The following is a 25,731-nucleotide window of genomic DNA, read 5'->3' as shown; positions in this document are numbered from 1 at the left end:
TGAATATAGTACATATTGTGTGAAAAGAGATGCCGGGAAGGTTCTAATGGATTTTTTTTCTCGATAAGGAGGTTCTAACGGATTTGCTGCGGCGGTCAAGGCGTGCTGAGGAAACAGAGGGTAACAACAGACGGTAATCTCCAACACGTCACAGAATTTGACTCAAAGTGGGGGAGCTTGTTGACGCAAAGGGCACGCGTGTAGAATTTTCAGCGGTCGCCACGCTCGACTGCTGGCTAGTAGTGCTCTTCCCCCCTTATTCTTACTTTTCCTAACATTCTTTTTACAACAACATCAAAATTTAACACTGATCAACTCGTTTATTTAGCCCGACATCATCTAGAAAACTAGGAGAGGGAGAGGGAGAGGGAGAGGGAGAGGGAGAGAGACGTCACATCATTCAGGGAGGCGAAGACAAGAGGATGAGGAATTTCTTGGCAACCAAGGAGAGAGACAGAAGAAGGAAACAGGGGAAATTAGGAGGCAAGTCAACCATAGAACGCCGTCCCCCGCGGCGACGACTGGCGAGCACGAGATTCCAACTCCACCTGCCGCTCCAGCTGCGCCACCAGACCTGCTTGCTCCTAGGATTAGCCGCCGCCGGACCGGACCGGACCAAACCACCACCGAGCCGGCCGGCCTGCACTATTGGCCTGGCGCGCCTCTCCCTCGCTTGATTTGATCCGGTCTCCCCTGTCCGGCTTGCTTGCTTGCTTGCCAGCGGCAGCCACCAACGCGGCTGCCTGGCCCGGGGCGCTCCATTTCTTGGCTTCCGCGCGGAGCTTTCCAGGGAAGAAGCAAGCATACACACCACAGGACTAGGCTAGGACACAACCAAATAAATTGGTCCGGCGGGCAGCCTGGAGCTTAAATTGTTTCTTCTTGCTATCGGCCGGCGTGGTAGAGGATAGAGCGAGAGTTCTGCCGGCGGCCTCCAATTAATCTTCGGAAGCTCTTCTTGGATTCGTCCATTCCTGCCGCGCGCAATCGGATAGTACGTGCAATGGCCGGCGAGCAAGGGGACGACCCGAACCCCGACAGGCGGCGGCGGCGGAGGAGCCGCCGGAGGGCCGCGCTGCGGCTGAGCAGGCTCTACAGCTTTGCGTGCGGGCGGAGGCCCAGCGTCGCGGACGACGACGCCGGGTCCAGGATCGGGGGTCCGGGCTTCTCGCGGGTGGTCAACGCCGGCGACGCCGCCCTCCGCCTGCAGCAGCAGCAGCAGGGGCAGGGGCAGCCGCCCTCCGCGGGGCAGCTCCTCGCCGCCAGCTCCAGCAACTCCATCTCCACCACCAAGTACAACCTGCTCACCTTCCTCCCCAAGTCCCTCTTCGAGCAGTTCCGCCGCGTCGCCAATGTCTACTTCCTCGTCTCCGCCGGCATCGCCTACAGCCCCCTCGCCGCCTACAGCTCCGCCAGCGCCATCGCGCCGCTCATCTTCGTCATCGTCGCCACCATGCTCAAGGAGGCCGTCGAGGACTGGAGGAGGAACCAGCAGGACACCGAGGTGAACAACAGGAGCACCAAGGTGTTCCAGGGCGGCGCCTTCCGCGACGCCAAGTGGAAGGACATCCGCGTCGGCGACATCATCAAGGTCGAGAAGGACCAATTCTTCCCGGCCGACCTCGTCCTGCTCTCCTCCAGCTACGAGGACGCCATCTGCTATGTCGAGACCATGAACCTCGACGGCGAGACCAACCTCAAGCTCAAGCAGTCCCTGGAGGCCACCTCCACCTCGCTCCCGGACGACGAGAGCTTCCGCGGCTTCGGGGCCGTGATAAGGTGCGAGGACCCCAACGCCCACCTCTACTCCTTCGTCGGCAACATCGAGATCCAGGACCAGCAGCAGCAGCACCCCCTCTCGCCGCAGCAGCTCCTCCTCAGGGACTCCAAGCTCCGCAACACCGAGTTCGTGTACGGCGCCGTCGTCTTCACGGGCCATGACACCAAGGTCATGCAGAACGCCATGAAGGTCCCCTCCAAGAGGAGCAACATCGAGAGGAAGATGGACCGGGTCATCTACCTCCTCCTCTTCTCGCTCGTCCTCATCTCGGTCGTCGGCTCCATCTTCTTCGGCGTCGCGACCAGGGACGACCTGCGAGATGGCAGGATGAAGAGATGGTACCTCAGGCCTGATGACACCGAGATATACTTCGATCCAGACAGGTCGGCTGTTGCAGCACTGCTCCACTTCCTGACGGCCATGCAGCTCTACAGCTACTTCATCCCAATCTCCCTCTACATCTCCATCGAGATCGTCAAGCTCTTGCAGGCGCACTTCATCAACCAGGACATCCACATGTACCACGAGGAGAGCGACACACCGGCTCATGCCAGAACCTCCAACCTGAATGAGGAGCTGGGCCAAGTCGACACCATCCTCACAGATAAAACCGGGACCCTCACCTGCAACTCCATGGAGTTCATCAAGTGTTCAATCGCGGGGACCGCGTATGGCCGTGGTGTAACGGAGGTCGAGAGAGCAATGGCCAAGAGGAAAGGCTCGCCGTTGATCGCCGACATGGACAGTGGCACTCAGTATTTTCAGCCTGAGGGGAAAGTTGCAGTCAAAGGATTTAATTTCAGGGATGAGCGTGTCATGGAGGGTAATTGGGTTAACGAACCCCACTCTGATGTCATCGAGATGTTCCTCCGGTTGTTGGCGGTCTGTCACACATGCATACCTGAAGTTGATGAAGAATCAGGGAAAATCTCGTACGAAGCAGAGTCTCCTGATGAGGCAGCCTTTGTTGTTGCAGCAAAGGAACTCGGTTTCACATTTTACCAACGGACTCAGACAAATGTCTTTCTGCACGAGTTAGATCCCGTTTCCGGAAAACAAGTTGACAGGTATGAGCTTGAACTTTATTTTTGTTTTCCTGGAAAAGTTTAGGAGTGACACACAGTAGCATCCTTTCGTTGTTTGCATTAAAAAAAATCATGAGTGTCCTGATAACTTTTGTAATACAAAACTTATGTTTACAATTTTCTTTGGCAGATCGTATCAAATCTTGAACGTCCTTGAGTTCAACAGTGCTCGGAAGCGGATGTCAGTAATAGTTAAGAATGAGGAGGGCAAAATATTTCTGTTTAGTAAGGGCGCTGACAGGTATGTTGTGTTCTCTGTTCAGTAATCTACTGGGATGAGTTAAATACTGCAAGCTGATAGCATGATGCATCAATTTCTGATCTCCTTTTATGCAATGCCTCTCTCTTGACTTGGTCTCGATATATGCAGTGTAATGTTTGAAAGGCTATCGGGTTCTCAGAGTGCGTATAGAGAAGTGACCCAACAGCACATAAATGAATACGCTGATGCCGGTTTGAGAACACTGGTTCTCGCATACCGTGAGCTCGAGGAGGATGAATATGCGTATTTTGACAGGAAATTCACAGCGGCTAAGAATTCTATCAGCACTGATAGAGATGAAAAGATTGAAGAGGCTGCAGATTTGCTTGAGAGGGATCTTATCCTTCTTGGTGCTACCGCTGTTGAGGATAAGCTACAGAAGGGGGTGAGAAAATCTTCTTCCATGTGGTAATCTGTGAGAATCTAAGAATTCCCTTAAGTTTGCTCATATTTATTCCCTTCTCTAGGTGCCAGAATGTGTTGACAAACTTGCTCAAGCTGGCATCAAGATATGGGTGCTGACAGGCGACAAGATGGAGACCGCCATCAACATTGGGTATGCCATCTCTTGTGACAGTTTTGGTACTGATGAAATAAATACTTAGTAAATTTCACGAACTTTAAACACAATACTTCTGTTTCACAGATATGCCTGCAGTTTATTAAGGCAAGGAATGAAGCAAATAATCATTACTCTTGAGACAGCAGATATCATTGCGTTGGAGAAAGGTGGTGACAAGGCTGCCATAACAAAGGTAGGAAAATACTATCGGTTATTAATTAGTAAGGTTTTATGTAGCACACAGATGTTTTTTGTTTCAAAAGAAACACCAGAATCGTGTCCGCCTCAGTAGTTGATGCTGCACATTTTATTTTCATTTCATACTGTACATTTTCGTTTTTGTTGTGGAGTATGTTTTGAGGATAGTGATTTTGTCAATCTATCGTTCAGGGGGGAAAAATCTAATTCTGTCAATTTTCTGCTATATTGCAGGCATCAAAGGATAGTGTGGTGCAGCAAATAAATGAGGGAAAGAAACTTGCAAATGCGTCTGCTGGCGAATCCTTTGCCTTGATTATTGACGGGAAGTCACTTACATATGCGCTGGAGGACGACACAAAGGGCACGTTCCTTGAGCTTGCAATTGGTTGTGGATCGGTCATTTGCTGCCGCTCATCACCCAAGCAGAAAGCGCTTGTAAGCTCAACTGCATCTCAGTCTCTCTCTCTCTCTCTCTCTCTCTCTCTCTCTCTCTCTGTTTTTGCGTGAAAAGTATTTCTTTTCTAAATTGCTACTTTTATTGGTGATGCAGGTGACTAGGCTTGTGAAAACTGGCACCGGTAAAGTCACATTGGCAATCGGTGATGGCGCGAACGATGTCGGCATGATTCAAGAGGCAGATATTGGGGTTGGGATCAGTGGCGCTGAAGGAATGCAGGTTTGTTGTTGCTACTCACTCACACTCACCAAATTTCAACTCCAAATGGAATCTTCTGAAGGCCCGTCCTAACCAGCTCTGTTACTGCTCATCAGGCTGTCATGGCGAGCGATGTTTCCATCGCCCAGTTCCGCTTCCTGGAGCGTCTGCTTCTTGTGCATGGGCACTGGTGCTACAGCAGGATCTCAGCAATGGTATAGTCTCGAATGAATAATAATGCTGCTGCTGGCGTTCGCACATCCTTGTGATCGAATTGGCTGGATGAACCACTGACTGACTGTGCTTCATTCGCCGCAGATATGCTACTTCTTCTACAAGAACATCACGTTCGGTGTGACCCTGTTCCTGTACGAGGCGTACACATCGTTCTCAGGCCAGCCTTTCTACAACGACTGGGCAATGGCGAGCTACAACGTCCTCTTCACCTCCCTCTCTGTGATCGCCATGGGCGTCTTCAACCAAGATGTTTCTGCTCGCTTCTGTCTCAAGGTATGACATCTGTTTTGGTCGTCAATCACTACAAGTACATACAAGATACTATAGTATACAATTGATCGTCGTCATCCTTGCTGATCGACTTGCTGTAATTAATAATGCCGATCGATGCATGGCAGTTCCCGATGCTATACCAGGAGGGCCCCCAGAACCTGCTGTTCCGGTGGCGGCGCATCATCGGGTGGATGGTGTACGGCGTTGCCAGCGCCGTGATCATCTTCTTCCTCACCACGGCGTCGCTGCAGCACCAGGCGTTCCGGCGCGGCGGGCAGGTGGTCGACCAGGCCACCCTCGGCGCGACGGCCTACACGTCCGTCGTCTGGGCCGTCAACCTCCAGATGGCGCTCACGGTGAACTACTTCACCCTGGTCCAGCACGCCTGCATCTGGGCCGGCGTCGCCCTCTGGTACGTGTTCCTCGCCGCCTACGGCGCCATCACGCCGTACTTCTCCACCACCTACTACATGGTGTTCGCTGGCGCGCTCGCCGGCGCGCCGTCCTACTGGGTGGTCACCCTGCTCGTGTCCATCGCCGCGCTCGTCCCCTACTTCACCTACTCCGTGGCCAAGTCGTGGTTCTTCCCGGACTACCACAACCAGATCCAGTGGCTGAGCCACAGGGAGAGGACGCATCCGGATCCGGAGAGCAGCGCCGACGTCGAGTTCAGCCACGCCCTGCGCCAGTTCTCCGTGCGCTCCACCGGCGTCGGCGTGTCGGCGCGCCGCGACGCTGCGGTGCTCCTCCGGCTCAACAGCACGCAGGTTCACCACGCGGATTCGCCCCAGCAGCCGGAGGTGTCGTCGTGACAACCAACACGGATCATCCATGGACCATCGACGTATACTATATAGTTATACATACAAATATTTGCCATGTAAATATATAGGACAAGAGGAGAAGCAGTGGAGTTTGGAGCTGGTGCTAGAAAGAGTAGCTAGCTGTAGTGTCAACGCAGGATGTGTACATGAGGATGGGAGTAGGAGCCAATATTTTTGCATGGACTAGGAATGGGTAGGCGATGTACATTTGGAGGGAGGGAGGGGTAAAGCTAAGTTCGTTTTCATTTATTGATTTTCCCCTGGTTAATGAAATTGGGGATGATGTTCCTTTTGTTCTTAACAACAATATATACACCACCAAGGTGGGAAATAAGAAGAAATAAAGCCCCTTCCTTTTGTCCCCTTGGATTATGTTTTGAATTAATGGGTGTCTGAGTTGAATCTTGTGTCTCGTAAGGCCTATCTTAGTGCACAGTTTGGTAACTATATTTGTTGAGTTTTATGAGGATAAAATTCCTCTAACATCTCATAAACTCTCCTAAAATTGCCGGTGTAGCATCTTATCTTATTATAACTAATTGAAGACTCCTTTTAAGCCTTCACGTGAAACCACGTATAATTCTAGGTGGATACTCTACAAAAATAGAGAAATTCTTACAAAAATTAGAAACATATGATCATAATAGTAATTGAATTTGTTATTTTTTCTAATAAATTACCAACATATGCTATTATGAAAATGGACTAAATAACCCACTAAACACAAATCTAAATTACCCACTCTGTCATTATAAAAAATATCTAAAGTAGCACCCTAATCTTTGTGTAAATTATCCACCTATGCCATTATAAAAATAAGACAAATAACCTTCTAAATTTGCATATAAATTATCCAATTATATCATTATTAAAAGTTAAAGTAACTTCTAAATATGAATCTATAATAAATATTAAAAATATACCAATATACAATTCCAAACTACTATTTCTATCATTACTAATATGTATGATACGTGTCATCATGCATTCATGTATGATGGAAGAACCAATTCATAAATAATGGTTTAATTAAATATATATCAAACACACATAAGAGGTGTAATGCAAAATAAAATCTATCGCAATTAGATAATAATATATATATGTATTTAAATATGTATTTTAGAGTATGAATTAGAGTATTTAGTAGATGGAAAAGGATGTGAGATAGATGATTATAATTATTAGCTATAAGCTTTATTTTATATTAAATTTAATTAGCCCGTGGGGGTTGATAGGCTAGTATTATTTATTTTTTATGAAACTTCTAATGAGACTCTTTCTGAGAGACTGAGACTTGTCTAAGTATAAAAAAATCTTGTGTCTCGTGGGTCTTGTTTATCACACGTTGGGATTTTTTTTGTCCTGATTAAATGAAAACGATACGCGTAACTTAGCCACGACCGGACCGGCTCAATCTCACAATGCATGACTATTCGCACAAATGACACAACAGAATCTCTCTCTCTTTTTTTTAAGTGGAGCAGAATCACATGAATCACGAGGCCAGGCTAAATGAATGGATGCGGTGGTTCGGAATTCGGAAAGCTGCTCGCGCTTCCTAAATTGACCCTGAGTGCCCTGAACAACGAGCATTTTGGTCCTGTCCTGATGGCATGGTCAAATCTGATGCCTAGTCTTGTGCGATCTGAATTCAAGGTGCATTTTCCCGTGTTCCCTGCCCCTTTATGCCTTGCTTTCTTTGGTCACTTCTCTGACTCGACTCGTGCTTCTGGAAGGCGAAGAAGGCCCCAGGAAAGAGGGGCACTCTTTTGTAGACCATGATCGTCAGCCTCTTCAATTTGCGCATGTCTTTGCACAGGTTAGGCGGGTTTAGGACGGGAACGCCAGCCGCGGCGCCATCAGCGGGAGTACTCTCGTCTTTGGCTTCAGACCGACTCGAGAACCCCCCAAAACGTCCTGTCTAGACCACAGAAACAGACAACCAAACAAGTTTGAAAGATGCCTGCCTGGCTGCGCCATGCGTTTCTCTACAATTTCTTTTAAGTCTTCGAGTTTCTCAAAAGTCTGCATAAATCGATATCTTTCTTCGTACAAAGACAAAGAGAACGACCACTATCTCACATGTGTACTCCCTCCATCCTGACACGTAAGGCATTTTGATTTGTTCTAAGTTTGACAGAGGTTATAGAAAATTGCGAAAATATTTTAAATGTCAAATGATAATAAATAGAACCATTACGAAATATATTTTCATTATCCACTTTGATGTGTTAGATGCTAATATTTTTTCTCTAATTTTGATTAAACTTAGACTGCTTTGATTTAGGACAAATCGAAATACATTACATTTCAAGATTCGGGGAATAATCTACAAATCACTTTGATTTCCTAAAGAATTTAAGGTCGGTCATGGAACCACTTTCACTCGATACAATCACCTAAATTCGCTACTAGGTAACTGAAGAGTTACTACATACAGTCAGAAAGCTTAGAAGGCTATCATCACAAGATCCTGGAACTCGGGTCAGCGTCCGTGCCTCTGCTCCAACCGTATAGGCTCAAGTCGGAGCTGTCATCTTGCGCGCCGGCCACCATCCGCCGGAACATCCTTATCTCCGCCGTGTTGGCCACGTTGAAAAGCTGGCTTTGCCCAGGCTGAACTCCATTTGTTAGGTCGATGTCCGCCAAGCTTTCAAGAACCCGCACCACCTGAACCGAATTTGAAACCACACAAATGTCATTTTCGGATTCATGAATCTACACAAAAACCACAGAATTGCTTTTAGGTACCTGGCTCATTCTGGGTCTCCTTGACGCCGAGTGCCGAATGCAGGCTGCAGCAGCCTCGATCATACGGAACGTCTCCGGTTCATTCAACTTCTTCTCAAGCCTGGGGTCAACCAACCCTTCCAAATTGCCTGTATCAAGAGCTCGAGAAAGCAATGGCCTAGCCTGCAAATAAATTGGGAAAGGGGAATCAACCGACAAATGTCCCAGTTGTAAATTGTAAAGAAACATTAACGGTGCAGGCATGAAGCATTTCTACCGTGCAGCAATTCTTCAAACATTGACAAGCTCTAGCTACTATGCTGTTGCAGACATCATGATCGATTCTCTACCCACAAGATAATGCCTAGGTTACATCATTCATGTATAATGAGTCCTTTTCAGTCCAAAATTGAACAAACTACCAAAGTGCTCTAGAATATAAATCAAAGTGAACAATCTTGTGCTGGCTGAGAACAGAAACGACCAAAAATCATAGTGTACAAAACGTGCCATAGGGACATCACCAGGCTTTAAGCAATAAGTTCAAAGCTGACACTCACCCACTCGACGAGGCTCTCGTCACCCAGCGGTCTCGATGCATCAACAGGTTTTCGACCAGTAATAAGCTCTAAGAGGACTACACCAAAAGAGAATACGTCCGATCTATCAGTCAATTTCCCACTCGATGCATACTCCGGAGCCATGTACCTGAAAGAGACGGGAAAAATATTCCAGACATTATTTCTGTATGATTATGTCATATATTGATGTCCTCTTTGAAATATGACAGCACTTCACTTACCCAAATGTGCCCATAACACGGGTTGTTACATGGGTTACCGCATCCAAAGCCAACCTCGCAAGACCAAAATCAGCAACCTAGAACTCATGGATAGCATTCAATCAGAAATCAAATATAGTTACTATACTGTGAGAACAAAATCAGGGTTATTTAAGGAATTCAGTTACCTTTGCCTCAAAGTTGTTATCCAACAAAATGTTTGAGGACTTGATGTCTCGATGAATTATCCTAGGATGGCCTGCAGAATGATAATAAAGGAAGAAGGATTTAACAATTAACACACAGAAAATTGCTGGAAATGAAAACTGCAAAGAAGACAAGAAGTAGGAAGGAACATTACAATCTTCATGTAGGTAAGCAATTCCACGAGCAGCACCAGCAGCAATTTTAATTCTGGTGGACCATTCTAACACAGGCATTCTACGTCCTGTGATTGCAAGATCAATTCAGCTTTACTGGCAAAAAATGGAAATGCTCTTGCAAAATTATAGAAAAGGGCTATAACATACCGTGAAGATGATAATGTAGTGTGTTATTAGGCACAAAGTCATATACAAGTAACCTTTGGTTATTGGAAATGCAATATCCCACAAGGGAAACTAAATGACGGTGATGCACCCGACTAATTATCTCCACTTCAGCCTGGAACTCACGTTCCCCTTGTCCACCACCATCCTTTAGTCGTTTAATGGCGACATCTGTACCATCTGGCAGACAGCCCTTGTACACAGACCCAAAACCTCCCTCCCCTAGAAGCTTATGGGCTGAGAAACCATCGGTAATCTGATACAGCTCCTCATATGAGAAGAACCTGGAGTTGCCCATGCTGATATCGGACAAGCATTGATTCAGCCTGGGGCTCCCAGCACTATTAGACAAGCTGGTGTGGACAGAAGGATCGATTGGCAAGCCTGCATTTGCCGAGTCACCTGAAGAAAGTGGGAGATGAGTCTTAGTAGCGGTGTTGCTACCAGCAGACTTGAATACTGCGTTAAGCGAAATGCAGAAACAAATTACCGGAACCGGAAGGTTGCTGCGAGGAAAAAGGCGAGGTGGGCGACATGAAACCAGCTCTGTAACCATCAGTTTTCTTCCTCTTGCGCTTGTTCGTGAACCAAACTGCTGTGACAAGGAGGCTAAGCACAAGAACGGCAAGCACCACAGCGATGGCTACAACGACACCATTACTAAAGACCCCACGGGAGCCAGGTGGGCTCCCGTGCCGCGGAGCCGGGCCCGACGGCTTGTTGGAACTTGAGTTCTTGCTCGTGCTAGGGCGGACCGGGTCAGCCGCGGTGGCAGGCTTAGGCAATGGTTTGTGGCTAGTCGGTGCTGATGGCACCGGCACGCGCGGCGGAGCGGCGGCAGGAGGTGAAGCAGGGGCCGGGGACTCTGGCGGATGCGTCCTTGGCGGAGAGAGCGAGGGAGTCGGCGGCGGGGACGTTGGCGGGGGCGAGACCGGCGTGGGCCTTGGAGGAGGAGCAACTGTCCGCGGCGGGGCGGACGGCGGCGAGGCAGTAGGCCGGGGAGGTGGAGAAGCCTGCGAGTGCGAGGGCGGAGGGGCGGCGCGCGGCGGCGAGGGGCGGGGCGGGGGCGCCGCCGCGGCCGGCGGAGTGGCAGCGGCGTCGGCCGGTGTGGCAGTGGGCCGCGAGGACGCGGGCGCCGGGGATGGGGCCGGGGCCATGAATCAGGCTTTTGGGAGGTGGTGGGGCTTGGGCTGCGTCGCCGCCGCGGTGGTGGTGCCGGACATGGCAGAGGGAGGGCTGCCGCTGCTGCTGCGAGGGAAAAATGGGAGCTTTGCTTGACTCTGACTGATGGCAGGAGAGAGAGAGAGAGAGAGAGAGAGAGAGAGAGAGAGAGAGAGAGAGAGGTTTGCTTGCTTTGACGAGGTGGACTTGACTTGCGGACGCCACCAGAGAAATCGAATGGTGTGCAAGTGGAACCAACGCCAAGCAAAGCGAGAAGACGACGATGCAAGGATTCGACGGCCTCTTTCCCCCCTCCTCTCTCTCTCTCCTCTCCCAAGGGAGAGGAACGGCCAGAAAGATCGATCAGTGGGGTGGAGATTTCATTTCATTTCCACTTGTACCGGAAATCCAATCCCAGTTCCAGCCTCCAGTCTCAGTCTACAGTTCAGGGGGGGCAACCAATGAATCTATCTACCTATCCAATGGAAGGGGAAGGGAGGGGAAAGATGCCAGATTGAGAGGAAGGTTGAAGAAGGCAACCCAAGTGGCGGCCCAGCAGCGGTCAGTGGGAGGTGTCGGAGGAGTGGACGACGGGGATGGATGATGATTCCTCTTCTCCGTCCGCTGGGGGGCCGCCGCCCGGATGGTCGTTGGACTTGGACCAGTGCTGTGCTGTGATAGTTCTCTCCTGCTGTGGGGTTGGAGTGCTGTGGCCGGACCGGGGCCCACGTGTCGGTGGGACGAGCGCTGTGCTGCAGAAGAGTAGGCTCGGGGTGCTGGGTTGGACCATCACCAAACAAGATAACTGTGCCTCTCCATCCCCGCAAGAGATGACATACAATAGCATTTCTTTCACGGGGCAGGTGTGTGTGATCCATCTTAGCTACGTGCCTTGCCCCTCCTGTGCAGCTGCCAAACAAGTTTTGCTCCACGGGTCACCAACCGTTTCCTTTTAAATGTAAGTTTGCTCTAGGGCTTCGTTGCCGAACTTTGTAGCTTTCTGTCATTAGATTCCATCAGAAAATCTGTACAGTGACAAGGCAAAAGGAAATTCATGTTCAGGGTATTAGGGAGTGAACAGTACATGGCATAAAAATAAAGGATATTAGAAGTCGTTATATACAAATTGCATCTATTTTAGTGGAATTTCATAGGAACTTACCTAAACGACGTTTTGGTGTTGTTTAAGTCAACCATTTTAAATCTGGTTATAAATTAGTATTTTTTATGCGTTGAATTTAGTAGCGAATCTACATCTTCTCTTAAACGATTCACGAACCTTTCATCTTGTGTAAATGGAACCGGCGTCACTATGGTTTGATTTACACTTTTTGCTTCCGGTGTAGATTCCTGTCATCCAAAGCCAACAAGTTAAGGTACATGCCCGGCCCCTCTGCTTTGCTGGCGCGCCCTCACTCATCAATAAGTTGCTCTGCACGCGGACGCGGATTGCATTGCAACCACTAACCCAGAGATCAAAAGGCCCGATCACAGTTGCAAAGTGCTTTGTTTTTTTTACTCCAAAAGGGCAAAACAGTGAACAAAGCAGCACGCATCTTTGAGCAAAAACTTGACAGATTTCCTCTCCCAAAATCAACAAACAGGTAAGTAGACTAGCATTCTTGGCGATGAGTTGCTTGGTGATCGTGGATGATTGGATCATTGGGTAAGCACGCAGCCAGACACAATGATCAAGTGCCATGCTAGGAATCTATATGTGTAGGGCACCAGATTACCTCTGCTGATGTCTAATCTGAATTGCTTCTGCTTTACGGCAACACCCATCGAGTTCAACAATCTGGCACTGGCAATCTGCCAACGAGATTAGGCTGCCAGAGCAGCGTTGAAACGGGATGCATGCACAGATTGAAGATTGAATTCATCCCTCTTTTCAACAAGACAAAATTGGGTAAGGTGCCAATTGAATCGAATTGAATTGAATCGGATGGAACCTTTACAAATGCTGGCACGTAGAAGCATGCAACGCAAACTACTCACACTTTCCTTCTACATACGTAACTCGCGAAAACATAGGTAAATACAAACACACAACCTGCCTCGCCACTACCTGAGACTACTTGAAGAATATGCCCTTTCTTCTTCCTTTACTCTTCTCAACGGCCTGCAGTCACACATAGACACATTCCAAACTCATCATCGATGCATTACAAAAGGAAATTATAAGCCTGAAAATTCAGTGAGAAACAGGCCTGTACCTTCATTCTGAACAGCCTTAATATTAGAACAATCGCATCTCGTGATCTGCAATTTTTTGAAATTTTTCAGTAACTAACATTGTTATGAAATAGCCCATTACTTTAGAAAGAACTACGATAAATGCAAAAGTAAACAGATGTCATGCATTCATAAAGGGAAGTCATACCTCTGACATGCACTCAGTAGTAAATTGATGCACCAAAAGACAAACCGCAATATACTGCTATGTAATAAATAGTGCCAGTGATTAGTATGAAACTCACGGGGCATTTTCTGCAGGCTTTAGATTGTACTCCGCACCATCAGCAGACACAATTGAAAATTCATTAGGACGACCATATGGAATATTGATCTGCGAAAATTGTACAAGATGAGTTCTAAATCACTATACATATTAAGAAAGGAATAGTTCTAAATCACTATACATATAACATATTAAGAAAGGAATAGTTCTAAATCATTAATATTGTTACACTACAATGAACCTTAGATTTCCCTAGAACGATGAATCCGCATTAGAACGCCTTTCAGCATAAATATTGTTACACTACACCTACTGAATTCACCATGATGAAAGCGCTTGAGATGACACACCTACTGATACAAGTTCATGCAACTAATTTAAACATTGGCAAAGGTAATGCTGGTAAAAAAAACATAAAAGGTTGGTCCCAAATCCCAAGACAATTTTATTAAAAAAAACTGAGTACCACACAGAGTAATTTTAAGGACAATTATTTTGGAAACCATACAGCCATGGCTTGCTGGAATTTCTCTGTAACGACAACACCACGCTGTCCATTACACTTAATGCTGTAACCTTCCCTCTTTATTGCCAAGACAGCGGGTTCCCACATATCTAAAAATCTAACCTGCAAAACAGTTTAATGTTTGCATGGTTATATGACATTGGAAATGTGTAGCAAGAGTGCTTTCGGCAGACTATTTGAGAAGAATTTGGGCGTACAGGTAACAAAACTTCATAAGACACATGCCCAGTAGAAAGAATTTTCTTGATAAGCTCCTTGGTTTCAGGATCTGCACAAATATGGGTATTCAAATACTGTGATATATCAAATAGGCCAAAAAGAAACTGTTACCCCTGTACACCATAACATGATTATTCTCTCTTACTGTTGTTACAAACAAACATACCAGACTTCACATTATTCTGGCAATTCTATTAAGAGGAAATGGGGCCCAGATACCCGATGATTTTTAAGACGTGTGAGGTGCAACTAAAAGAAGAAGAAAAATGGTGTCCCTACTAAAAGAACTAATCATCTCAGAAAACTCACCACAAGTAATTTTTCTTTGATCATTAGCATAAACCTTCACAATCTCCCCCTACAACAAGAAAAAAAGATTTTCAATAAACCAAGTATTTTCCAGCATCCAACTTGCAGTAATAATCATTCATGTTATAGTTTTCAAACCATCAGCTGTGTCAGCACTCAGCCAGCCTACTACTAATGAGCAGTGATATGAATTCTAACAAAAAGAAAACCTGTATATTTTTGCCAAACAATATAGTTGCTCTCCTTTACATATTTTTTCTGACCAATAAAGAAAACGTACCACATTAATTTAATCACAGCCCTTGCCACCTTTCAGTTATTGCGGAATTAATAAAAAAAGAACTGTGGTTGAGGTTTTCAGCAAATGGACAGTATTTTTATCCATTTGCTTCTCAGTAATTATAGAATAGAATGAGTCACTAACGTGAGGCCAATATCACTGCAGACAGGTACCCATCATCTAATATCCAAGAAGCTACTGAATCCAAAAAAAAATGTAAGACTGAAAATAGTGCTGTTTAAGCATGGCCAGCATATATTGCAAAGATATACCTTTCTTTTTCTGTCATCCAAAGGTTGGACTTCAATCGCTAATACAGAGTCCACATCATCAGCGGTTACTAGATAGGTGGGCTGCCGTGCACCTTCACCAGCGAATAAATGTCAATTCCAAAATTTTAAAAGTATGTCCAAAACGAAACAAAAATGCCACGAGCTATCAAGCATTGAACTTCTTTCTTGCATCTCAAGGTACCTTCTATGAAATGTACTGATCCATCATCCAAATGGCGCACCCACTGCAGCACAAAAAGAATATGCAAAAACAAAGATTATGGTGAAAATATGAAACTGAAAAGGTTCCTGAATATAGAAGAATTTGGAATATTCAGAGCATGGATGGCAAAGCCAATTTAGCACACCTCAAAATTACAACTTGTAGTCCCATTAATGGAGTACCCACTTGCTTGAAGTTCTCTTCCAGGAAAGGCTTCACCTGTGATTCGCAGTCCATCTATGGCTGGAAGTGGATCATCCTCAGCAACTGCCCATTCATAAAAATGTTGTTTGCCATCAGATCTGAGGTAATATGGCAGGCCAGATCCACAAATTTTAAGATGCAACACCTTCAGAAAAAGAAGAACTGGGCTCCTCAAGGACAGTAGGAAGATAAGGGTATGGAGGATTTGCATCATCAAGGCCAGATGCCAAATTTGGTGAGCCTTCAGTATCCCATTGTGCAGAAGGTTCTTGTGGAATTTGGGCTTCGGTTCCCTCCAGATTTTCAGAGGCATCACTCCTAATAAGGTCCTTGAATGATGGGTTTTGATCCTTGGATTCAATGTTAAATCGAACAACACGAGAATCATGTTCAGTTCCTTGAGGGACATCCTTCATATTGTGGTTGCTGCAGAACATTAGAAGCGAGGAACATAAAAATTTCAGTATATTCAAAGGTTTTTCCCCAAGAAAATTCTCATTGATGTTCCTGTGTGAAAGCCCGGGGACAAGAACGTTTTGCTTCTTTGCAAGTATGGGACTTAAGCAATCTTTCACTTCTCAACACTTGAAGAACACCATATTTAATGTTCTAAACAACCAGTTTACACCCTCCATTCTCCTTCTATTTTCAATACTAGAATATATGCTGTAGAGAAACTAACAAAACCTTGACCATGAGTACAACAACAAAGCGTCCCCGGAACCCAACAAGAGCCACATGTAGCAAAGAGAAATAAAGAAAAAGGTAATAATAAAATAAAATAGTAACAAAGTACTATGTTAAAAATCATAAGTTTAGAAATGGCTCAATAAAACATAGATTTATTATTGTATATTGATATCAATTATAACTTATAAGTATTAAGTAGTGGGCAAGTCCTGCCTTGAAGATGATGAGAAGCCAACGATGTCAGACAAAAAAGGGCAGGGGAGTAACTACAATATACACATCCAAAAAAAGGTCTGTTTGTTTTTCTTCTTTTTCCCTAATATATGTCTAGCACAGTAGGGGTCTCCCCCTACTGTATTTACTTCAAAAACAAATAATTGTTCAATCGCAGAAAATAGCTAAAAGCAATCCAATTGAATTGTAGAAATAACCACTGGCAACCTGGTTGAAGGTGAGGTCTTTCCAGTGCTATCATGCTCTGCACTTGTTGTGGCAACCTCACTTGGAATGGCCTGACGGTTTTCATTCCCTAACAAATCCCAGTCACGTCTGGTTCGAACAGGAGAAGAAACTGGAGACTGAACATGGGAATATGCTTGCTGGGGCACAATGTCAAGGTTGGCTTTGACCTGGGAAATGTGAAAAGTTAGATTATGCAATCATGCATGAATTCCAAGAGTATATGATGAAAAGCATAGTGCCATATAGAAGCAACCAATGCATTTCCAGGAGGATGAGAAGGTGGCTGTGCAGCAGCACTTGTATTATTTGAAGATTCAGCACGCCATGGAGTAATTTGGTATTGTGATTCCTTCAGTTTCTCCTACAACATCCAAGTTTCTGTGATACACTTGCCAAGCATAACTAGCCAGCAGCAGTTTTATACTAGCTCTAGTTTGAAGTACATAAAAATAAGGACGAATGTGACTCACCTCAGTAATAATAAGTTTTTCTTGCAAATGCTTAAACAGAACCTGCAAGATGAAAATGAAAGGTTACCTAAGTCAAGCAACAAGCAAGTAATAAGAAAGGTTAACTAAGAGTGCCTGCTTCCAACAAGCAAGGAATAAGAAAAATCAAGGAAGTTCATTTACTTTTGGTTCTTGATTTCTTCGCAACTATTATGTTAATCATTTCTCTTGTGTAACAATGAAACTATATATCTTAAATTAGAAGATAGTTCAAGACTCCCAGTAAATTTGGCATCAGCATCACTAAGATGGTAGTTTAGCTTCCTCTCAGTATGAATGACATATCCAACTAAGCCAAGTAAATTTTCCCTTGTACAATATACAAAGAAGCTCCCCAGTTCGACATGTGTAAGCTCACTTGGTGGAAAATATAGTATTTAATCAATGCCAAACAAGCAATTAATCACAACAGTACATACCTTCAGATTGCTGACAATGGATTGAGCATCAAGAACAGAAGGCTGAAGGTTATATTCTGACAAAAGAGGTAATAAAGAGGATACGAATGTTGATCTCTCTTGATGCGCTGCCTATAGAATAAAGTAGAACTCAGTGTTCTTCATTTTACTTTGCCAAATCCAGACAATGAGGTTTGAAGAAGAAAATTATATGCATCATACACGTCTAGCTTATGCAAATGGAATAAAGTAAGAATGACCCTGATAATGGAGTGATTTTAACAGAAATAAGCCCTGTAAACACTTCTGCACAGAATCTAGTTGCTTTGTAAATCAGAAAGGACGTTCATTCAGTATATGATTATATGAATGCTGTAGCTTACTACAAAACAAAAGATATACAAAAAGAAAAATATAATGAAAAGTGAATTGATTACAAGGGAATCTTGGGGTAAAAGCAAGCAAATTAGGAAAGTAATAGCTCTCAGAAGTTTAGGAGATGATACAATAGCCTGGTTAAAAGAAGTTACCTGCAATGCATATGTCAGACGGATGTTTTCTTCAATAATGTCTTGTCTGTAAGACAAAGCTTTCGATGCAGCATCAACCAAATCTTGCTGCTGCTGATCGAACGCCTAGCAAAAAAGAAAAGAAAATGAAAACGAAAAAGGAAAAACTGAAACATAGGTTTGTGCACTCCAAGATAGTAGTTGATGCCTGATAAGACCAAAAAGAATTTTGCTTACCATCCGCATATATGCAATGCGTTTCTCCAAGACATGTTTCTCATTAAGTATTTGGGCTTCCTGTTAAAAGCAATATGAGTCAAAGATTGAAGGAACAAATGGGGAAAAGATTATCTATAGTCACCTTGACGGAGTAATCAGAAAGGTGCCTTCTCAGTTGTGCAATCTCCTCCTCATGTTCTTTAACCTTGGCAAGAAGATCCTGTGGAAGGAAATAACTTCATCAAGAGTGAATAGAAAGAAATGGCAATGACAGACAAAGCAAATAGCTGATACCTGCTTCCACATGACGTTTGAGTTGAGCTCTGAAACAGGCAGTGCACCTTGTCCAGATAAGTTGAACCTTGAATCATAGTCTGGTTCTTTGCGGTGCCTGCAAGGAAAGGGTAGGTCAAGGTAAAGAAAGAAAATGTAATGCTTTTATAAGAGAGGTTGGAATTGGAATGCACCTAGTCGGTGAGAGGGAACGAGATGACGGAGTAGATAGCTGCGATGGGAAAGCACTATCAGCGGCGCTCTGGTCCCCTGATAATATCCGGGGAATTCCATTAGACTGGGCAGCCTCGAGGTACTTGTGCCTCGTGGCATCCTGCAGCATGGGCTCCCCAGCTCCCCATTTGAAGGCCTCTGCGTTCCCAAGCGGAGCACCAGAGAAGGTGTTTGTATGGGCGTCGATGGTGCGATCCTGATGGATCCCACGAGAAGAAGTTTGGTTTGTGTTTGTGGCTTCCGACCTCTGGTTTGGGCACAGATGAAAGCTGTTAGGAGCATGGCATCATAACGCATAATAAGGAAGTTGTAATCAAAAGGGAATCCTATACTGCAGTGCAGCAACAGTGTCTTGTTCGTGCAGACATCACAGACAGTGACAGTTGTTCCTTGGAGCGGGGGGATTTGGATCGGGCACGAGTAGAGGGGCTTACAATTCTGTGGAGCTCCTGCGTCTTGAGCATCAGCTCGTCCTTCAACCGGCTGTTCTCCTCCAGCTGCAGATGAGAAGGGGGAGAAGGGCGGGCGTCACTCGACTGAATCCATCACTCGGCAGCGGGGCATTCATTCAGGAGAGAATGGGGGTTACCTGCTGGCGGATGGTGGCCTCCGCGTCCTCCACGGCGCGCATCACCTGGAAGAGGTTGTTGTTGCTGCTCTCCAGCGCGGCCGCGGCGGCAGGAGGCTCGGAGACGCCGACCGCGGCGAGCCGCCGGCCGAGCTCGTCGGGATCGGCCATGGCGGGTGCGGGATGCGGGCGGGGAAGGATGGGCACGGAGGAACGCGAAACCCTACCTGCCCGGCGCCGGCGCTGCCCCGCCCTGCCCTAGTAGGGAGGCTAGGAGGGAAGGGGACGGGACGACGGTGGACGGGGCTGCAAGCCTGCAAGGGAGGCCGCCGCAGCAGAGCCTGGAGAGTGGAGAGACTGCAGGACTGGGTGGGAGTCGTGGATGGAGGTGGGAGGAGAAGAGCCCAAAATAACAAGCCACACGAGAAATAAGATTATTCGCATTATTCCCTTTTTTAAGGAAAAAAATAAGCAACAATGTTCTGTCTTTTTTTGAAAGAAAACAATGTTCTGTCTTTAGAATGGAAATGTTCAACAACCAGGCCGTGCTCTCTCGAGAGAAAAGTTATAACTGCAACAAATTATTGCGTAGTGTGAAAAAATTATATTTTAAATATTTTTTAAAACTGCAACATAATGTTGCGTAATCTCAAAAAAATCATATTTTAAATATCTTTTGAGAGTAAAATTTCTCTAACAGTCCTTATACTATTCCCTCCATGTTATTCGAGCCTCGGAACTACCAAATTGCATTTTTGACTTCCTGAAAAATTTCATGTGAATCGTTAGCAGCCCAATCCTACCGCATCAGCATCTGACATTACGTGAATAAAAAAATTTATTCACTTAACCCCCTACGGCCTACTTTCCTCACTTCCCTGCCCCATCCTTCCAGTTAATCGAGCGGAGAGGAGCGGTGGCCGGGGCTGCTATTTTTGGCGATCGTGCCCCGCGGCGGCACTCCGGTGAACGGCGCTGGAATTGGAAGCAATGCATGCATGTGAAGCAATAGTTGGAGTAGCGAATACATATTTGATTTGATCATGTGGAAAGTACTTTTGGCATCACTAATTAATTAAATTCTACTCCGCCTTCTACTCTCTTTTTTTTCGAGAGGGGGTCACCTACATATGAAAGTAGAAGCTCTGCTTGAAATGTATATTTCTTTTCTTTAGATTTATTTAGTGTAAATGTGTTACTCGAAAACTTTATAGTTCCAAATATTTAGCTTACAAATTTAGGAATTTAAGACCAACATGTTTTAAAATATTGTACTTCTAATTAAACAACTTTATAATTTTAACAGTAATTGTGAATCGTGAATAGAGAATATCAAATTTTTGACAACAATAATTTGGTGAATAGTGAAAGAGTTCCAGGATGAAGCTTGAGCCACTGTGAGCGTTTATTGCTTGAACCATCAAGATGACAATAGTAATTTTGAAGAAAGGATCAAAAGGTTTTTTTATCCTTGTGCTCACATGGATCCTTTTTGCTAGCCAGAAAGACACGGACGTGGTGCTTCAAAACAATTATATTCAAGAATGCTACCAAAACTATATGACTTCATATCTGTTTGATTCTTCATGTTAAAGATAGTTCTAAAACTCTCTAGTTTTAGTTTACTGCTGCACTTCAGAATAAGGAGAAGTGATTAGAAAAACACATTAGAATCAAAAACACATTAAAAATCATTTAAAATACATTTTCAAAACTTTACACATCTTCATATTTCAAAGTTGCATGTTAAAAATAATTGCATTCCAAAAGTTAGTCAATTATTTTGAAAAAAAGCCCCAAATTTTGCACTCAAAATTCAGGAATTTCTTACTAGCACATTTCAAACATGGCACTTCAAAAGATCCAAAATCTAGTAATTTCAAACTTTGCACACTAAATTTAAAAACTTTCTACTAGCATATTATAAACTTTGTACACCTAGCTCCGAACTTTGTAATCCTAAACTTTGCAAACTTTATGTGACAATAATTCAAACTTAATACTCCTAGGTCCAAAACTTTAAGTCAGACATTAATACATGTTAACTTTATACCAACATATTACACCTTAGAAATAGAACTTTATGCTCCAAAACCATGATCTTTTTAACTAAAAAACTTTGTATTCCGATGCTAGGAACTTTGTACCAACCTATTATAAACTTTTTACATATATATAACTTTATTCATATATATACATATAGAAAAAAATTTCTATATATAAACTCTCATATTGCAAACCAAAACCTTTGTACTAGAATGTTGCAAACTTTCAAAAACTCTAAATTTAGAAACTTTTTACTAATATATTTTCAAACTTTCTACACATAAGTCCACAACTTTGTAATTCCAAAACTTTGTACACTAAATTCAAGAACTTTATACAATTAAATTTTAAAATCTATAAAACTACATAACCAAACTTTATACATGGATATTTGAAACCTTTTAGAAAATCAATAAACTTTTTACATAAAAACATTATACTGAAATAAAAGATTAACGCCAAATTCAATAACTTTGCACTTTCAATTAGGATATTTGAAATCACTTGTCAAAAATATTTTAGTAAAATAAACTCTGAACTTTGCAGTCAAAATTAGAAACTTTCTACTGGCATGTGGTAAGCTTTTGTACACTCTTGAATTCGAATTTTACTCTTCAAAAATCTGAAACTTTGAGATAGCACATTTAAAACTTTGTCCTTTTAGATCTAATACTTTGTAATTAAAAAACTTTACATTCCCATATTGGGAACTTTGACCTAACATATCATGAACTTTGTACCTCTGAGTTCTAAAATTTATAAACCTAGAAATTATGTATAGAATTTGTTTTCACAGCAATCAATGTGCCTTGGTCTCACCTGAATACTTGAGAAGTGTTGTGCTCCAAATAATTGTTTCAGAGCTATCAATGAGTCTTGGTTTCACCTGTACAAAATGGGAGTTTAGTAAGCTTCTTGTTAATGTGGACACATCATGGTCACAACTCACAAAAATAAATTCACCACGTTTAGTCAAAACAAAGACCCTACTGTGCAAATAACTTGACAAATTGCCAAAACTACAAGCAACTCAAAGCACTAGTTTATTTTCTGATGGAGAGTGCTAGGCACAGTCAGGTAGTTTCTTAAAAAAATAGTAGTATTCGTAGTCTTTATGTTGGCACATCTTCAAAAAAATTACCCCTAGATACATAACTTTATGCTAAAAAATTAGGAATGTTTTAACTAAAAACTTTGCATTCTGAAGTTGGGGACTTTGTGCTAGCCTTTTATAAACTTTTTACTCTTACATATAAAGATTTTAACCAACATATAGAATATTTTTTGACTCTAAACTCTATTATGCTAGATCAAAACCTTTCTACTAGAATATTGCAAACTTACAAATTATAAATATAGAACTTTGGTCTAGCATTAAAATTATGGATATAAACTGAAAAATTTTAGGGATAGCCATTCTCTATTATATTTTCATGCAGTGGCGGAATGCAGACAACAGTACTGTACATAATTCGTTGAGATAGCTAAATAGGTATTCCACTAGCAAAATGCAAGAAAAACAATGGCAGATTTAAGAAAATTGCTTTAGTTGCAGGTGAATTGAAGTAGCACGCACCAAATGTGATAGTTGATTTAGGAACACTTGGCAAAATATTGTTCATAAGTAGAACACCAAAATCTTGCATTCTGAATTTAGAAGCTTGCAAGTAGCCCACTTCCAACTTTCTACTCCCAAATCCAACACTTCAGTTCAAACATTGCACTTCAAATTCAGGAACTTTCTAATAGCACATTTTCAAAGTTTGTATTCTCAAGTCCAATACTTTGCACACTTAATTGAAGAACTTTCTACAAGAGCAATTAAAAATTTGTAGTCCTAGACACAAAGTTTATGGTCCTACTAGATAAGAAATTTATAATCCAAGATACGAAAGTTCATATTAAAAACTTCCTTTGTCTCAACCTCTAAAAGGCACATGCTAAAACTTTGAACCCATTACTTGAAAACTTTGAATGCAGATACTCAGAAACTTTCAAATCATGTATAGAAACTTTTGACAAAGAATTTTAGAATATTCAGTCTGGAAATAATGAATATATCAAACTCGTGAGATAAACTTTGACCCTTTCAATTAACAACTCTAAGCTGGTGTCGGGTACCATGATTAGGGGCACCCTAACCATGGGACTAAAACCGCCCTAAAAAGCGCAAACGCATGTTAGACAACCGGGCCCACGAAGGCCTACAGCATCCTTCCAATCCGGAAGAAAGGAAAGGACTCAAAGAAGCCCAATACACGGCCCACGTACACAGTGCGGCCTATCCGCACTCCCCACTCGGACCCACGGGGCGATCTCCGCCTCGCTCGAGGGCTCCCCGCCGAGACCCTCGACCGCGCCCCGCGTCTCCGTCTCGCTCGAGGGTAGCGAGCCTACCCTCGGGGGAGCGGATCATCTCAGCCTCGCTTGAGGGTAGAGAGCCTACCCTCGGGGGAGCGGATCATCTTCGCCTCACTCGAGGCCACCCCTCGACGGAAAGGACGAACCACCCTTCCGCTCACCCGCCCGGCGTACGGAGGCATTAAACGCCAACCACTCCTCCAACAGCGCCCGGGTCAGACAGCGTCAGGCCGCCATTCCTCACAGTGGCTGTGACCGGAGTCCCGTCCGCCAACTCCGGTCACTGCTCCGCCATCTCGGACGCTGTGGCGATACTATGGGAATCTGCGACGCAGTGCAAGACGTGCTCGGCACTGCTCCAGCCACTGTGCTGCCAACTCCCCATACCTCCTTCAAACTTTTCCCCTCCCCGGAGCCCTCGGATGGCATGGGCACGACCCTCGGAAGCGGCTCCGACCTTGACCAGGATAGGGCCCTGGCCTGCAGGACCCTCGGAGCGTCACCACGCCACGCCTGGAGGACGGTACCCTCTACAGCAGTGATCACGCCGCTCGCGGGAGCTACAAGGGCGCCGGCGCGATCTCCGCCAAGCCAAGGACGACTGCCATGCCAGATGCCATACCCCACAGTGTACTTTCCACAGTGCCCGACCACTGCACCCCCGCGATTTGGGGAGAAGATGACGACTTCCACGATCCCCTGTGCATGTACACCGCCCCTCCTTGTATCTATAAGAGGAGGAGGCAGGCTTTCCCTTAGGGGGGATCGATGGATGGATCCTAGCAGCACAACACCTAGCACCACTCATAGAGCACACACACTCCTCTGAGTCTCGATATTGGCACTCGCCTCAATCAACTTCTCCTCTAGCAGAGACCTAGGAGCTTCTCTTCGTCTCTTGCCTCGCTTGTACCCCCTACTACAAGCACCCCCGGTGCAAGACAGTACAGTGCTCTCGCACACCCCTTTGCTGGACGTACGGCCCTGTGGCCGGAACCAGGATAAACCCGTGCGTTACTGTGTTGCCTCTTGCATCAACCATCTGGGATGAGGAACACGCAGTATCATTGCTAGTTGGGTCAGGACACCGATAGTTGGCGCACCAGGTAGGGGACGCTGCGTTACATTTCTCTTTTGTTCCCATTTGATCTCCAGGGATGGCGAGCAGATCCAACCCATTTGCCATGGGCGCCTCGGATCCGCTCCCAGCGGGATACGTGATTTGGTTCGGGAGTCTTGAGTTTAGGGCAACCGGCAACGGTTACCTCATGGAGCTCCTCTCGCCCAGACGCAACCCCGACGCTCCGACTTCACTAGCCCGACGCAACAGGCGCTCGGGCCAGCGCTCGCGACAAGCGCGCACGGAGTGGCGCAGGGCGGCACGCCTCAGCTCCCCTACGTGGGTTGAGTTTGGCATGTCACAGCTCAGCATCCCGGTCGACGGAGCCACCACTTCGTCATCACGTGCCCCGGCGTCATCTGCGCCGGTACCAACATCGACTGCAGCCCCAGTGCCTCCAAGGGGGGCGCGACTGCGCCGTCGCCCTTTCCCTTCGGGATGTGCAACGCTGCCACCTATACCTCTTCGTCCAGTACCAACTTCACCGAGTACGAGGATTTGCCGGGTCATCACCTCCTGTCGATCCGCAACCTCATCGCATCATCTCCTGACGACTCCTACCCCGAGACGGCGAGCTCGATCGCCGACGACATCAACTTCTTCATGAACAACTTCACGGCCGAGGAGGCCGAGGACTACTCCGGGGTCCGTGAACCCAATGCTTTCCACTCGTTCCAGCTCGCGGCGGCTTACTGCCTCACCTGCTCCAAGGACTCCAGCGAGGGGGATTACGATCCCACTCGGGA

The 25,731-nt window shown here is 45.2% G+C and overlaps 3 protein-coding genes across 4 annotated transcripts; 1 reads left to right on the top strand and 2 right to left on the bottom strand.

Annotated features, from left to right (window-relative positions):
- The first annotated feature begins 490 nt into the window (after positions 1 to 490).
- Positions 491 to 6,244, top strand: LOC120700395 (putative phospholipid-transporting ATPase 9). Its single transcript, XM_039984615.1, has 10 exons — positions 491 to 2,847; positions 2,996 to 3,106; positions 3,236 to 3,512; positions 3,595 to 3,683; positions 3,774 to 3,882; positions 4,122 to 4,325; positions 4,441 to 4,566; positions 4,662 to 4,760; positions 4,864 to 5,055; positions 5,181 to 6,244. The coding sequence occupies exons 1-10, from the start codon at positions 1,004 to 1,006 to the stop codon at positions 5,865 to 5,867; spliced, it is 3,738 nt and encodes a 1,245-aa protein (XP_039840549.1). The 5' UTR covers positions 491 to 1,003; the 3' UTR covers positions 5,868 to 6,244.
- Positions 6,245 to 8,126: 1,882 nt separating this feature from the next.
- On the bottom strand, positions 8,127 to 11,712 carry LOC120700394 (proline-rich receptor-like protein kinase PERK8). 2 transcript variants are annotated; one of them, XR_005685884.1, is made up of 9 exons: positions 10,432 to 11,712; positions 9,924 to 10,343; positions 9,755 to 9,841; positions 9,582 to 9,652; positions 9,415 to 9,491; positions 9,173 to 9,320; positions 8,890 to 8,976; positions 8,634 to 8,795; positions 8,127 to 8,552 (listed from the first exon to the last, which is right to left on the bottom strand). XR_005685884.1 is itself a non-coding variant. In XM_039984614.1 (8 exons), exons 1-8 carry the CDS (start codon positions 11,096 to 11,098, stop codon positions 8,346 to 8,348), a joined length of 1,839 nt encoding a protein of 612 aa, XP_039840548.1. In that variant the 5' UTR covers positions 11,099 to 11,704; the 3' UTR covers positions 8,127 to 8,345. The 2 variants fall into 2 exon arrangements, 1 of the variants encoding a protein (XP_039840548.1); XM_039984614.1 differs by lacking the exon at positions 8,890 to 8,976 and having other exon boundaries at positions 10,432 to 11,704.
- Positions 11,713 to 12,968: 1,256 nt separating this feature from the next.
- LOC120700393 lies at positions 12,969 to 19,845 on the bottom strand. The gene is made up of 21 exons (XM_039984613.1): positions 19,480 to 19,845; positions 19,325 to 19,387; positions 18,851 to 19,137; positions 18,678 to 18,774; positions 18,526 to 18,603; positions 18,402 to 18,461; positions 18,186 to 18,290; positions 17,677 to 17,787; positions 17,219 to 17,260; positions 17,002 to 17,109; positions 16,728 to 16,915; positions 15,742 to 16,022; positions 15,538 to 15,659; positions 15,372 to 15,414; positions 15,170 to 15,261; positions 14,618 to 14,666; positions 14,287 to 14,357; positions 14,072 to 14,191; positions 13,583 to 13,671; positions 13,319 to 13,364; positions 12,969 to 13,224 (listed from the first exon to the last, which is right to left on the bottom strand). The coding sequence occupies exons 1-21, from the start codon at positions 19,627 to 19,629 to the stop codon at positions 13,177 to 13,179; spliced, it is 2,250 nt and encodes a 749-aa protein (XP_039840547.1). The 5' UTR covers positions 19,630 to 19,845; the 3' UTR covers positions 12,969 to 13,176.
- Between the last annotated feature and the right edge of the window lie 5,886 nt (positions 19,846 to 25,731).

This window comes from Panicum virgatum, chromosome 3K (assembly GCF_016808335.1).
Source record: "Panicum virgatum strain AP13 chromosome 3K, P.virgatum_v5, whole genome shotgun sequence".
Taxonomy (NCBI): domain Eukaryota; kingdom Viridiplantae; phylum Streptophyta; class Magnoliopsida; order Poales; family Poaceae; genus Panicum; species Panicum virgatum.
The sequence above is the reverse complement of the archived record's forward strand: the minus strand, read 5'-3'. Positions and strand labels throughout refer to the sequence as shown.

Bases quoted from the DNA above. Each gene is read 5' to 3' on its own strand.
- LOC120700395 (XM_039984615.1), top strand. From the start codon at position 1,004: ATGGCCGGCGAGCAAGGGGACGACCCGAACCCCGACAGGCGGCGGCGG. The intron at 3,107-3,235 runs GTATGTTGTGTT...CGATATATGCAG, and splicing joins TTTAGTAAGGGCGCTGACAG to TGTAATGTTTGAAAGGCTAT. The intron at 3,513-3,594 runs GTGAGAAAATCT...TCCCTTCTCTAG, and splicing joins AGGATAAGCTACAGAAGGGG to GTGCCAGAATGTGTTGACAA.
- LOC120700394 (XM_039984614.1), bottom strand. From the start codon at position 11,098: ATGGCCCCGGCCCCATCCCCGGCGCCCGCGTCCTCGCGGCCCACTGCC. The intron at 9,653-9,754 runs GTAATGTTCCTT...ATCATTCTGCAG, and splicing joins TGCTTACCTACATGAAGATT to GCCATCCTAGGATAATTCAT. The intron at 9,492-9,581 runs GTAACTGAATTC...CATGAGTTCTAG, and splicing joins ATAACAACTTTGAGGCAAAG to GTTGCTGATTTTGGTCTTGC.
- LOC120700393 (XM_039984613.1), bottom strand. From the start codon at position 19,629: ATGGCCGATCCCGACGAGCTCGGCCGGCGGCTCGCCGCGGTCGGCGTC. The intron at 18,291-18,401 runs GTAAGCAAAATT...CTTTTTTGCTAG, and splicing joins GCATTGCATATATGCGGATG to GCGTTCGATCAGCAGCAGCA. The intron at 15,660-15,741 runs GTGTTGCATCTT...ATGAATGGGCAG, and splicing joins CAGTTCTTCTTTTTCTGAAG to TTGCTGAGGATGATCCACTT.